This window comes from Stegostoma tigrinum, chromosome 9 (assembly GCF_030684315.1).
Source record: "Stegostoma tigrinum isolate sSteTig4 chromosome 9, sSteTig4.hap1, whole genome shotgun sequence".
Lineage (NCBI taxonomy): Eukaryota > Metazoa > Chordata > Chondrichthyes > Orectolobiformes > Stegostomatidae > Stegostoma > Stegostoma tigrinum.
The window spans coordinates 62,892,283-62,906,548 of record NC_081362.1 but is presented as its reverse complement, the minus strand read 5'-3'; the positions used below and the strand labels follow the sequence as shown (position 1 = coordinate 62,906,548).

Below are 14,266 nucleotides of genomic sequence, written 5' to 3'. Positions count from 1 at the left end.
AGAATAATATGGAGATGCCATTTTTAAAATTTATTCATTTGTGAGGATGTGGACGTCACTGGCTGGCCAGCATTTCTTGCCCAACCCTAAATGCCCTTGAGAAGGTCATGGTAACTGCTGCAGTCTACCTGCTGTGTGTTGACCCACAATGCCATCAGGGAGGGAATTCCAGAATCTTGACCCAGCGACAGTGAAAGAACAGTGATATATTTCCGAGTCTGGATGGTGAGTGGCTTGGAGGGGAACTTGGAGGTGGCGATGTTCCCAAAGAATTTGCTGCCCTTGTCCTTCTAGATGGAAGTGATTGTGAGTTTGAAAGGTGCTATCCAAGTCTCTTTGGTGCATTCCTCCAGTGCATGTTGTGCATGGTACACACTGCTGCTATTGAATGTTGGTGGTGGAGGTAGAGGATGCTAGTGGATGCTTGTGGATGCAGTGCGAATCAAGCGGGCTGCTTTGTCCTGGGTGGTGTCAGGTTTCTTGAGTGTTTTTGGGGCTACACTCATCCGGGCAAGTGCGGAGTATTCCATCACACTTCTGACTTGTGTCTTGTAGGTGGTTGGCACGCTTTCAGGAGACAGGTGTTGACGCAGTGTTCCTAGCTTCTGCTCTGCACTTGTAGCCACTGTGTTTATATGGTGAGTCCAGTTGAGTTTCAGTGATAACCCCTGGGATGTTGATAGTCGGGAATTCAATGATGGTAACACCATTGAATGTCAGGGGAGGTGGTTTGATTGTCTCCTGTTGGTGTTGGTCATCACCTGGCATTTGTGTGGCACGAACGTTACTTGCCATTTATAAGCCCACCTCTGGATATTGTCCAGATTTTGTTGTATTTGAACATGAACTACTTCAGTGTCTGAGGAGCCATGAACAGTGCTGAACATTGTGCAATCATCAGCAAACGTCTCCACTTCAGATCTTATGAAGGAGGGAAGGTAATTGACAAAATAGCTGACGATGTTTGGACCTAGAAGACTACCCTGAGGAACTCCTTCAGAGATGTCCTGAGATGACTGACCTCCAACAACCATGACCGTCCTTCTGTGCATCAGGTATGACTCTAACCACTGGGGAGTTTTCCCCTGATACCCATTGTTTCCAGTTTTGCTAGGACTCCTTCATGCCATCTTGGTGGAAAGCAGCCTTGATGCCAAGGGCTGTCAACTCTCACCTCACCTCTGGAACTCAGCTGTTTTGTCCATGTTTGAACCAACGCTGTAATAAGGTCAGGAGATGAGTGGCCCTGGTGGAACCCAAACTGGGCATCACTGAACAGGTTACTGCAGGTGAAGTCACCTGACAAAGGAGCAATGGTATGAAAGCTTGTGATTTCAAATAAACCCGTTGGACTATAAACTGATGTTGTGCGACTTCCCCCTTTGAGAATGATGCTCGAGCAAATAATAATGGGGAATCAGGAAATGACAAAGAAATTGAAATAAATATTGCATAATACGTCACAGCGTAGCATCCCAAAGCATCCCAAAATTACAAAGCATATAAAGGACAAAAGGAGGAGAAGAAATAAAGACTTACTAGAAAAGTGCTAGGAAATCTAAGGGAGCTAAGACCAATAAATCCACTGGACCTGATGGATGCACCCTAGCGTACAAAGAAAACACGTAACTGTAGGCCAGTTAGCTTAACTTCTGTTATTGATAGTAGTAGTCTGGTATAAAGGATATAATAGCAAAACATTTGCAAATGAATAATAAGATGCAGCACAGTCAGCATGACTTCTCAAAGGTGAACTCATGACTGACAAATCTACTAGAATTCATTGTGGAAGTAACAGTCGGGTTAGGTAAATGGAAAGCAGTGGATATATTATATTTGCATTCTTAGAAGACATTTGATAATGTGCCAAATGTTCGACTCCTTAATAAGATAAGAACCCATGGTGCTAGAGTTAAGTATATTAGCATGGATAGAGGATTGGTTATCTAATAGAAGGGAATGAGTTGGGAGGAGGGAGCATTTTTAGGATGCAATCTTTACCAGTGCTGTTCCACAGGTATCAGTATGATTTATGATGAGGGAAGTGAATATGTTATAGCCAAGTTTGTAGATAACAGGAAAATAGGTGGGAAGGCAAGTAGTGAGGATGACGTGGATTCTGCAGAAGGATAAAGACAAGCGAAATGAGTGGACAAAAACTTGTTGAAATACGATGTGGGAAAAAACAAGTTTATGCACTTTGGCAGAAAGAATAGAGGAGCTGAATATTATTTTAAGTGGAGAAAGACTGCAAAAAGCTACAGAACAGAAGGATTTGGGAGACCTTGTCCATGAGTATCAAACAGCCATCATCCAATTCATTGGGTTATAGAGAAGTCAGATGGATTGTTGGTGTTTAATACAAGGAGCGTGGGGTATAGATGTAGGGAGGTTTTGTTGAAACTATACAAGGCACTATTCAGGCCCCAGGTCAAATACTACAAACAGTTTTAAGTCACCTATCTAAGGAAAGCTGTGCCTGCATTGGAGGCAGTCCAGAGAATGTTAACTAGGCTGTTACAAGGTATGGCAGAACAGTTTTACTAGAAACAGTGGAGTAGATTGAGCATCTACTTGTTGGAATAAAGAAGAATGAGATGTTACCTTATGATACAAAAATTCTTAGGTGACTTGACAGGGTAGATGTGGAAAGATTGTTTTCTCTTGTGAGAGAATCTAGGACCAGAGGCTTTTGAATCTGGATCATCAAAGGCTGGGATAGACAGATTTTTAATCAGTAAGGGAAAGATTTATGGGGAAAGGTAGCAAAGAGGAGTTGAGGATGAGCAGATCAGCCATGATCTCATTGGATGGCAGACAAGACTAGATGAGCTGAATGGCCTACTTCTGCTGCTATGTCTTGTTGTCTTATGGTTTCTGTCTAACTTTCTAAAATAACAAAAGCCCTTAGCAGGTGGCATCATCATTACTTTCTCCACAAGACTGCCCATGATAACACCAGAAGTTGACAGGCATAGCATTCCTCTAAGCCTACCCAGAGCAATGGCCACTCCCTTCTATGGTCTATTATGTGGAGGCTTTATCTATGACAACTTTATCGTCGACCCGCTTTCTGCCAACAAGTCCGCCTTTGAGAAATTATCTCAGAGTAGGATGTTGACAGGAAACCTACATTTTATGTGCTCACTGGACTTCCCACCCACTTCCATCGCGACCCAAAAATTCAGCCCTATACTACTGTGAAATCTTCCCAAAATTATATAAAACGGAGTAATCAGCACCTTGACCTTCATTCCAGTATCATTGCAGTATATCTATTTTATATAAAGTCATGTGGATAGCAGTTCTGTTACAATCCTGTTCGAGTGCTGCCAGCATTGGTAGCTAGATGTTGAATCCTCACCCCCAGTGACCACAATGAATGTAATAGAGGTTTGTAGGCCTTAAGGGACAACCAACATGCTTCCTAACCATAGCTTCAGCAACTTCATTTGTCTTGGGAAATTAAATGTCTATATCAATTGGATAAACTAATTGGCAAAAGTAGCTTGTAGCTGATGAAATGCATCTAAGTGGTTTATAGGACAATGTTATGCAAACAAGCAGGGATCCAGTTATTTTAGATCATGTCTTGATGGGATTAAAGAATTGCTAATAGGGCACTTAAACAGTCATAAAATTACAGTGACTGTACTCAATCCCGTGGGGAAAATTGTGTTTGAGACTAATACCAGCAAGAAGGGTTGATGACTAAATCAATCCAATGCTTCCAACATGGTTCTGGTAGAAACCAACATATACACTATGCTGGCAGATCTGGCTTACAACACAGGAGTCAATAGGTTGAGGGTCAATGCTGACTGTTCGACGAGACTGTGAGAAGATACCTGGAGGCAGGGAAATAAGTGGAACTGTTAGGCGTGTTGATCTGAGCAGTGTCGTGCAGGAGAATGTTGGGTGAATCAGACTATGGTGGATGACACCTGAGAATGAGATGCCAGTCTCCTTTTTGGCTCTTGGGGCACTGTCTCGAGGTCTGGAGAACCATACACCTGTTGCTTGCTTCCTCAACCATTTCAATCTGTGTTTGCTTGCTTTGGCAGGCTGGCCTCTTCCTCCTGAATACGGGAAACAGCACTCAATTCGGAGGGTTTGAAGGATTGAAGTACAGACTAAGATGAGGGAATGGCGTAGATGGATGTCCAACCTTCCCACATCCCCTTTCCATTGTTCTGTGCTGAAATTTCAAGCAATGTGGAATTCAGTGATACTCACCATTATTGTGATCTCTTCAAGTAAGAATTTTTACCTGTCAGAGTTTGAGCCACCAACAGATTAGGAAGAATGTTGATGCTGTACTCACGGTAGACAAGCTTCAAGGGTCCAGGAAGTGAGCTATTGTCTGTAAAGTTCAAGCCTCAAGTTATTATAGCCACAGTATTTATATGGCCTGCCTAGTTCAATTTTCTGTTCATGGTAAACCCCAGAATGCTGATGGTAGGGGATTCAGAGATGCCTATGCTGTTGAATGTGCTCTGCCGGTCAACTAGATTCATTCTTGGGACATTCCATGAGGTGAGATCAAATAACTGACTTGAATTTGAAAGGATATATGGTGATGACATTGAAACTTCAGATTCTGAGAGGGTTTGACAAAGTAGAGGCTGAGTAGCTGTTTCTTGTGTTGACCAATCTAAAAATAGAGAACATGGTCTCAGGTTAAAGGCCACCATTAGGGATTTTTAAGGTCTCAGCTGCAAGTAATACTGAAAAAAAAATCAAATGCCCAGAGTAGCACCTGACTTGATAACCCACATGTTTTATTTTTGCAATCTGTTTGCAGTTGTGGTTAGTCACTGATCATATTCACAAGAAGCTGCCAATAAATCTTCAATGAAATGACAATGTTTATTACACAAAAGAAAAAAGCCTCTTTCAAACTATGTAAGAACAATTTGAAAATAGTCATAATAAAAATGAAGGATTTGACCCTGGTACCATCAACAAACTTACAGATAATCAAATTTTAGTGGAGTCATCCTGTTTCTACTTTTAAGTTCCTTGTTTAGTTGCATGACGAAACTTGATTTTTTTCTGGCAAGCTTCTGCATTCAATTGATGTTGTCTCCTTAAAGTAATTTCCCTTCATAACACCCGTAAACAAATTGCTGATAGCTGACTTACTACTCAACATATGTTCCTTAAACTCGTGTCTTTAACAGCCTTGTAGAAAGTCTGTTCTTGACCCTTTAGACCTTCTGTTTCTGGACCTTATTTATTGGTGACTTCTAAGTCATTCAGGATTTTTTTCTGCCTGACTATTTTGAAGACTGCTATACTAAACTGCTGATCTTAGAGGCCTCTGACTCCCCAAATAGCTTGTATCCCTCCAAAACAAACCTGCACAGTCATCTTCTATATGGTTCAGTCTTTCTAAAAGGAATAATTGTTTCTTTCTTTGTCCCCCTCTGTCTTAAAAGAGCATGTTGTGAGAAAAAAATACAGCTTTCTCTTGTATGCATCTTTTCAAAACTATTCACTTGTATTTTTGTGTAAGAAGACCTCCTTTAAATGCATGCAAAGAAACTTCAGGCTATTAAGATATAAAACCAGTGCTACAACTTATGTTCACACCAGAACATCAGAACTCAAAAATGAAATTAAAATTATGTTTCCCCTTCTTAACACAATATATAAATATAACTTAAACTTAAAGTTACATGTGGTTTTGCCCATGTTAGAACCCGAGTTTCCAAATAATAATGAAACATAAACAATTAGTTGTCTGAGCTGAAAAATTTCGAAGTTTGATGTTGTGAAGGTTTGGAATTCTGTATCTTAGGTTTGTGGCTGCTTGGGTCCTTGAGTATGTTCAAGACTGAAATTGATAGATTCTTGGAAATGGAGGGAAATGGAGATGAGGAGGGAGAATCGAGGTCAGGCATCTCATCTAGCTGCCCTACGGCAAGCTTCTGATCTGACTGGTTATGTAGTCAAAATCCTTGTTGCAGTTCATGACAGTTAAAGTGAGCAATTGTAATGTGAATTGTGTTCTTCAAGAGCTCAGGCTTGTCAACAAATTTGGTGTTAATTACAGATAGTAGGAACTGCAGATGCTGGAGAATCTGAGATAACAAGCTGTAGGACTGGATGAACACAGAAGGCTAAGCAGTGTCAGAGGAGCAAGAAGGCTGACGTTTCAGGCCTAGACTCTTCTTCAGAAATTCAGAATTTCTGAAGAAGGGTCTAGGCCTGAAACGTCAGCCTTCCTGCTCCTCTAATGTAGCTTGGCCTGTTGTGTTCATCCAGCTCTACACCTTGTTATCTTGGTGTTACTTAGTTTGATTGCTATTCCATAGAAAAAAATGTTTCACTTCCTTTAGTCATTAATGCTTCCTAAACAACAGTTCCTTATAAGAATAGTGCTGAGGTATTGATCATTTTGGTATGAAGAATAGAATAGTTTTTCTATTGCTGAAAACAGTCTCCATCTGTATGTTTCCACTTGATGTACTACTTACTGAGATTTTTGCAAACAGAAGACATTACACTGCTGTTTGGTGCAGACAAAGCCAATTATATGCTATTATGTAGTTGAGTCTTGTCAGCAGGAAAGGTCATTTTCAGCTAAGAAAGACCTAAATTGTTGACATTGAAGTCTTCCTCCATCTTGAGATTGCTCAGATGTCTTCACTAGTGAGTCTACTGTGAAATAGTGGAGGAAATCCCATGCTGAATAATAGTCTGACAGAGGCCACAAAGGTGAAAAAGTCCACATGACCACCATCCATGCAATGCAATTCACCAGAAATGTTTGTTTAAATATATCTATACAGAAAATCCATGCAACCATGTGAAAATTGCAGAAAAGAGTGAACTTTCATAAATAATTGGATACGAATAATCAATACCTAAGGACTTCCAAAAATATGACAACTCAGAAACTAACTGCTGTGAACATCAATTGTAGCGCTGGATTTATCCCTTAATAATTAAAATGAACATATTCTATCATTGTGTATACAATGCAAAGTAAGTTGCAAATCCTGGAAATCAGAAACAAAAAGATGAAAATCTGGAAGAAGAGACAAACATTGTCAAAGTTTTATCTTGTACTCATGAGGGCAAATGCAACAATGCCAGATTTTAAGTGATCATAATCTGGACTACAGAAGAAAAAGACGCTGAATGTTTGGTGAGTCGATTATGGCCAAAGTGTTGCCATGAAAATAACAAAGGGAACCTATAGGTTCACTAAGATCCAACTAAATTCAGAAAAGGTACAAGGCTTGTATGTGAGATAACAAGAAGAGTCTAGGCCCGAAACGTCAGCTTTCCTGCTCCTCTGATGCTGCTTGGCCTGCTGTGTTCATCCAGCTCTACGCCTTGTTATCTCAGATTCTCCAGCATCTGCAGTTCCTACTATCTCCAAGGCTTGAATGTATTCCTTTTCAGATTAAAAATTATTTTGTCCATCAGTTGTCGTATTGATTTTCTAGTTATCTATGTAAGTCAATAATTTATTGTCAGAATCTTCTGAGTTTGGCAGGTGCCTGATGTGCTGCCTACAAAAGTACTGAGACACATATGCTTAATGTGAAAAGGAAGATCTGCGAGATCTTTTGCCCATCCTGTGAACCAGTGAACCTTCCTAGGAACTGAGCACTGCAGGATACAGCTCCCTGCCCAGCAGCAAGGGCAATAGGTGGCTTTCTCAGCAGTCATCCATCTAGGAAGGGAGTACGTGATGAATGGTAGGGAACCACTGAGAATCAAAGAGACCTTGGTATGCATGTCCACTGGTCCCTTAAGATAGCGGGACAGGTAGGTAAAGTGGTTAAGAAGGCATTTGGGACACTTGCCTTTATTATCCGAGGCATAGAGTTTAAGAGCAGGGAACTGATGCTGGAATTGTATAAAATATTGGTTTGACCACAGCTAAAGAAATGTGTGCAGTTCTGGAGTGCAAATTGTAGGAGGGATTTGATTGCATTGGAGAGTGTGCAGAGGAGATTTAGCGGGATGTTCCCTGGGCTGGAGATTTTTAGTTATGAAGACAGATTGGAAAGGCTGGCGTTGTTTTCCTCGAAGCAGAGAAGTCTGAGGTTGGGGCTATGAAAGAGATAAAATTATGTGGGGCTTGGACAAGGTAGATGGTAAGGAGCAGAAGATTTAGAGGGGATGCGAGGAAGCAAATCTTTCATTTAGAGGATGGTGAGAATGTGGAACTCACCACCTGTAAGGCTGGTAGAAGCCATCATAACATTTCAGCAGTATTTAGATGAACATTAATAATGCCAAAGCATGCAAGTGTTGGAAAGTAGTATTTGAATAGCTTCGTGGTTGTTTTTGACCAGCACAGACTCGATGTGCCGAAGGGCCTTTCTCTGTGCTATAGACCTTTGAATCCATGACCTGTTCAGCACCATGTCCATACCCTTAGACATGCACAAATTATTACAGATTCAAAATATTCTGGTAACACTCGTAGTGTTTAATGGATATTAATGCAAACAAATGATAATTCAAGACCTTAGACTCTTTAAAAAGTTTCGAAATGCTCCTCAATGAGACAACAGTACCCTAGATCAATTTCTAAGAATTCCTTTGTTTAAGTCTGTTACTTCCAAATAAGTCTCCGAGGTCTGTGTAGCTTTGACACAATTTTAAAATCTTAACTCCGTCTTAATTTTATTAATCCTTATTAGATTTTATCAGCCATTTTCAGAATGACTGTTTATCTCATTGATTAGCGTTTGTTAGGTCTCCTGATAGAGTTTAAAAAAAAGTCTTGGTTTTGGCATTATCGTGGGTTTTTTTTCAGCATCAGGAAATGGAACTGTGAGACTCCTGCTGACTTAGATTCCCATCAGAATCTATCCCGAACCCCAGAGTGGGCTGGCTGCCTGTTGGAGCATGCATGCACAGAAATGGATATTGAAAACACCGTTGCAGCTGTTTAAGGAGCTCTGGCAATGAACCAAATGCTTTTTGTTTATTGCTGACAGACTGCCTTCACAGTGCCTGCATTTACTCCTTGGGAAATGAAAAATACAGAAATTCAAGGCAGTCAGTACTGTTAAAGTAACCTCGAAATATTAAATTCAGAGAAGAGTTGGGGTTAAATTAAGAAGGGTGGAAGGAGGTGCCTGTGAAATATAAAAATTGATATAAACTTGTTGAGTGATGTGAATTAACTGTGAAGTAAGGAGTCACAAGATTTCTTAACAATGCAGAGTTCCAGAAAGAGTTATAAACTAAAGAGAAAAGACAAGCATGGAGTTTGCTTTTAAAAATCAAGCATTGTGGAAGATGTTGCTGCAATCTTTTAAGAGCAACTTACCAGCATTTGTAATAAGGGCTGTTTAAACTGTTGCTTGTTCAAGCAATGGGAACAAATTATTGCAGACAGACTGGCACCAAGGGGGTGTGCATCATGTGAAATTCAGCTGGCAACAAATAGTTCATTTTCCTGTGCTGTGGTGACCAGCTGTCCACAGTATTCAGACAATGCAGTGCGCCCACAGCTTGAACAGGCACTCTTCAATCATGGACCTCGGCATTCAGCATTCGCCAATCCGTCAGAGCCATCATGGTATCTTTCTGATCTACTTGTAGGTGATTTCAGAAGTGCAAGCCCGAATTGCAGGGTACCCTAGCAATGGACATTGTAAGGCAGCTGCAAGGACCCTCTCTAGCAGGCACAAGCACCCAGCTCCTGGCTTGATCCAGGCTGCATCCCAGGACTGCTTGCTTGGCCTGTTAGCACCTGCAGTGTATGCCAACCTGTATGCTTGCAACATCGCATGCTTCACCTTGCCTGTTAGAAGTTTGGCTCATTACCTAAAGCCAAAAGCTATAAGTACTGCTGTGTTGACAGTATACACAGACTGGCTGCTTACCTTGTCAGTAATGAACTCCTTGCCAGGGTAGGGGACTGATGCAGGGATGATGCGGTTTTCTTTGTAAATTACACATCAAGAATTCAGTCTAACACTTGGCACATGCAAACCACTTGCGTAGTAAACATGCTGCATGTTTATTCAACCAAATAGCCATGTTGGAACCTTGGTGGTGCTACTTCTCAGTAAGTCAAGGGGACTGCTGTCAGTCAGAAAGTCATAATATCGTCAGTCATGGACATAACCTTTATACAGTCCAGGGTTTTAGTTGTGGTCCACATGGGTTGCTCTCAGATAGGGATCTGTCTGACTAGGGTCCAGGTTGTGGGTAACTCTCAGTCCTGTAGGGCCAGCTCAAATAGTCAAGGGAGTTGCATATCATCGACAGAAAGACCAGGCATCCTTTGCATCAGCATCATGGAATGGCATGTCGTATGGAGGGGTTAGAAGGATCTGTTTAGGTAGTTAATGAAACAAGTTTGAAAAGACATGGCAAGAAATGTCCTTAAGCCTTCCAGGGGGATATAAATCCTTCAGAAGACTTGTTGCAATTTACACCTAAGTAGAAAAAACATAAGATTCAGCCAAAAGTATCAGTGAGTAAGATTGATATAATGAATTGGAGTAAAACAATAACATCTGAGTGCATGAAACATTTGCAATAACATACATGAGATAGTAACACAAAGAGAGATAACTGGTGTAGGTTCAGAGTCATGGTGCCAAGGTGACCATGGTTTGGGAAGAAAATGTATTTTGGAAAGATTGGCAGAATGGCAGAGGAAGAAGGACAGCTCTGATACTAAAGGACAGCATAAGGAATTTAGTAAGAAAGAAACAAAAACCAAAATTGTTAGAGGATCCCAGCAGGTCTGGCAGCATCTGTGTATAAAAGAAGTTAACATTTTGAGTCAAGTGCCTAACAAAGAAGGTTTACTTGAAATGCTACTTCTGTTTTTCTGTCCACAGATGCTGCCTGGCTTGCTGCATTTCTCCAACATTTTATTTTAGTTTCAGATCTCCAGCCTTTGCAGTTCTTTCTTTTTTATTAGTAAGAAAAGATCTTGGCTCAGAAGATGAGGAAGTGGAAACTATATTGGTGAAGATATGGAACAACAGAAGTCAGAAACACCAAGGGTTTAGTTTATAAATCTCCTAACTAATTGTACTGGCAGACGGAGCATTAAGCAAGAAATTATTGGGGCTTGAAACAAAGACAATATGACAAATGAGGGGGAGTTTAGTCTTTGTGTAGGCTGGACAAATAAAGTTGGCAACAGCTTCCTGGAATTACACATTGCAGAACTAGTTTGGGTTTTCTCATTGTGTAAGATCTGCTTGGCAGATGTGATCTTATGTAGTTGAATTCCAAATTAAGTTTGAGACAAGATATTCCAGTTCCAAACAAGAATAGTAAATTCAAGCAAAGCTGCTTACGTGGGTTTGAGGGAGGAGCCAGATAAGGTTGATTGTGTAAGCGATCAATTATACATGATCACTTTTCCAGGCAGATCTTGTACAATGAAATGACTAATTTTACAGGATGTATGTGGACTAAGATGTAGCAGTTAACTGCAGTAGAAGGTCCTGTATTCTGTCAGGGAATTGTGGGAGGTGGGTGAGAAAATGGATTTTAGTGGCTGTAATGTGTACTTTTCCCCAATTTCTTATGTTTTTGAAATAGAACATAGAACATTACAGCACAGTACAGGCCCTTTGGCCCTCGATGTTGTGCCGACCTGTCATACCAATCTGAAACCCATCTAACCTACACTATTCCATGTACTATAAATAGATTCTAATAGTGTGACAAACGGAAGTTTCGATGATGGGTGACTGAAAGCTACCTTTCCCAAGAAAAAGCTGGCAAAACACTTGATATAAGAAGGAATGCTCATTTATATTTGTGCCATCTCCACTGGGATCCTCCAGCTCAAATACATTTGCTGAAAGTCAAAAAAACTAAGATGCTTATACCATGCCTATTCAAACCTGTCACCTATTCCATGAATTAGCAATGATGGAATGTGTAGTCACTATCAAAAGACTTTCATTAACCACAGCGTATCTGGGGTTCAACTATAAAGGTTTTAAGGATTGCAGTGACATTTGTGTGTGGTTTTAAATTAGATCTCCTGGGTTCTGTGGCAAGTCTGTAGAAAACAGAGGTGAAACAGAAATGCGAGCCAACTTTTCATCAGCTATCGTTAGCCTCTTCAATGCTGTTCTGTGGTAAGAGTTACTTAACAGGGTAATCCACATTCTTCATTGTCAGGCAAGGATTTTTTCCTATTTAGATCCTTTAACTAACTAAAGAAGCATATGCGTGTTAATGGTGAAAGAATGATAAACATTGGGATGCATTTGGATCAGCTAAAAAGAACAGTGTGTCACATATTCCATTGCTTTCATCAGTAATATTCAACAGATCTTAGCCTAGCCACATTTCAATCTCAATCTAAACATCCCTCTTTAGCACTAAAAACTAAAGACTGCAGAGGCAAGGTAAAATGTGCTGGATGGAATTTAATACCCTCCCTAAAGGCACATTTAGAGACAGAGGACACTTCATTGGGAGGGAGGGTGCAATGTAGGCCCAGACTTACCTTCCTATCTTTACCTCAACTAAATGTCGGACAGCAAAGCTGGTACCAAGGCAACTGAAACCCACTTGAGGGCCATATCCGACCATTGCTGGTATTCAGTGTAGAATAAAAACTTAGCCTGATGGTAATGATTTAATCGCTGTCTGTTATTGCAAAAACTCAGCTGGTTCACTAATGTCCTTTTGGGAAAGAAATCTGTCACCCTTACCTCTTCTGGCCTATGTGTTGTTCCAGACCCACAGCGACTTGGTTGACTGTCAACAGCTGTCTTGGCAGGTAGGGATTGGCAATAATGCAGGCCTAACTAGAGGTGTCCACATATCATGTATGAATGAAGAAAAATAAGACACTGCAAGGAAAGACCGAGAAGCAAGCCTTGTTCTGTTTGCTTTCACGCTCCGTTCAGTGGCAGGAAAGGGGGACCTTTTGAAGTTTTTGAGATTTGTAGATCAGGTCGTGGATGATGTCATAGACACGCTTGCCGATCCAGTGGGTTTGGTTGCAAACATTTTGCCACCCTGCTAGGTAACATCGTCAGTGTTCCTTCGGTGTTCTGTCCTGTTTGTTATTTATATGCCTGAGTTTGCTGGGGTGGTTGGTATTACTTCCGGTTCTGTTTCTCTGGTTTGTACACATGGTCCAGTTCAATGTGTTTGTTGATGGGAGTTCCGGTTGGAACACCAGGCCTCCAGGAATTCCCTGGCACGTCTCAGTTTGACTTGTGCGATTGTCGATGTGTTGTCCTTGTATGGTGAGACGTGAGAGAATTGGTCATATATCTTGGTAGCTAGTTGGTGTTTATGTATCTGTATAGTCAATTTTTCTTCCACTTTGGCCTCTGTAGTGTTTCTCACTTCCCTTGCATGGTATTTTGTATATTATCCTAGTTTTGCCAGTTTTGGGTATGGGGTCCTTTACGTTCATCAGTAGCTGTCATAGAGTGGGCTACTTTGATACCTACCTACTCAGGGTCTGAGTAGTCTTGTGGTCATCTCTGAATTGACCTTGATGTGTGGTAGAGCGATAAGTGATTCTGGTCATGTTGTGTTTTCCTGTTGTGGCCTGTCTCTAAGGTAACAGCGGATTGTGCTTTTCGAGTATTTGTTTCTTTTGAAGACTCTGTGTAAGTGTTTCTGTTCTGCTTTGCATAGTTCTGGGTTGATGCAGTGTTTTGTGGCTCATTTAAATAGTGGCTTGTTTAAATAGTGTCCTAATGCAGCTCCACTTGTGGGTGTTGGGGTGGTTGCTAGTGTCATTGAGTATTTGGTCTGTATGTGTGGTCTTTCTATGTACATTAGTCTGGAGCCCGTTGTTTTTGCTTTCTACCATTATGTCCAGGAAGGGTGGTTGGTGGTTGTTCTCTTTTCCTTTCATGAATTTTATCCTGGTAAGGATATTGTTTATGTGTTGGTGTGTTTATTCCAGTTTTGTGCATTTAATTGTCACAAAGATACCATCTGCATATTGGACCCAAAGTGTGGGCTGTATAGTGGGGAGCGCTGTCCATCCTAACCTTTGCATTACTGCAGTCAGCCCCGATATTGGAGATCTCATTGATGTTCCGATGACTATAAACAACCATGAAGAAATTACAGAACTCAGGAGACATCAGCAATACAGAGTGCCAAAAAATGAAGCCAGAGGGATCCAACACACCTCAATTCTTTCGACTCCCCAAGGTACACAAACCAGGGGTCCCCCTCAGACCCATTGTCTCACTGCCAGATATGCCTACCTATAGATGCACTAAAGAACTACAACAGAAATTGAAATACTAAGTTGACAACACTACCCACT

The 14,266-nt window shown here is 41.0% G+C and overlaps 1 protein-coding gene across 5 annotated transcripts in view; it reads left to right on the top strand.

Moving 5' to 3' along the window:
• Window positions 1–14,266, top strand: part of hhat (hedgehog acyltransferase) — a 224,006-nt gene that overhangs the window by 124,419 nt on the left and 85,321 nt on the right. Inside the window, exon 12 of one of the 5 annotated variants that reach the window (XM_059648593.1) lies at window positions 4,065–4,161. The exons of the other annotated variants lie outside the window; for them this stretch is intronic. Within the exon in view, the coding sequence (XP_059504576.1) occupies window positions 4,065–4,117 (53 nt within the window). The 3' untranslated portion in view covers window positions 4,118–4,161. Of the gene's footprint in view, window positions 1–4,064; window positions 4,162–14,266 lie in introns of those variants that run through there. 5 annotated transcript variants of the gene reach the window in all.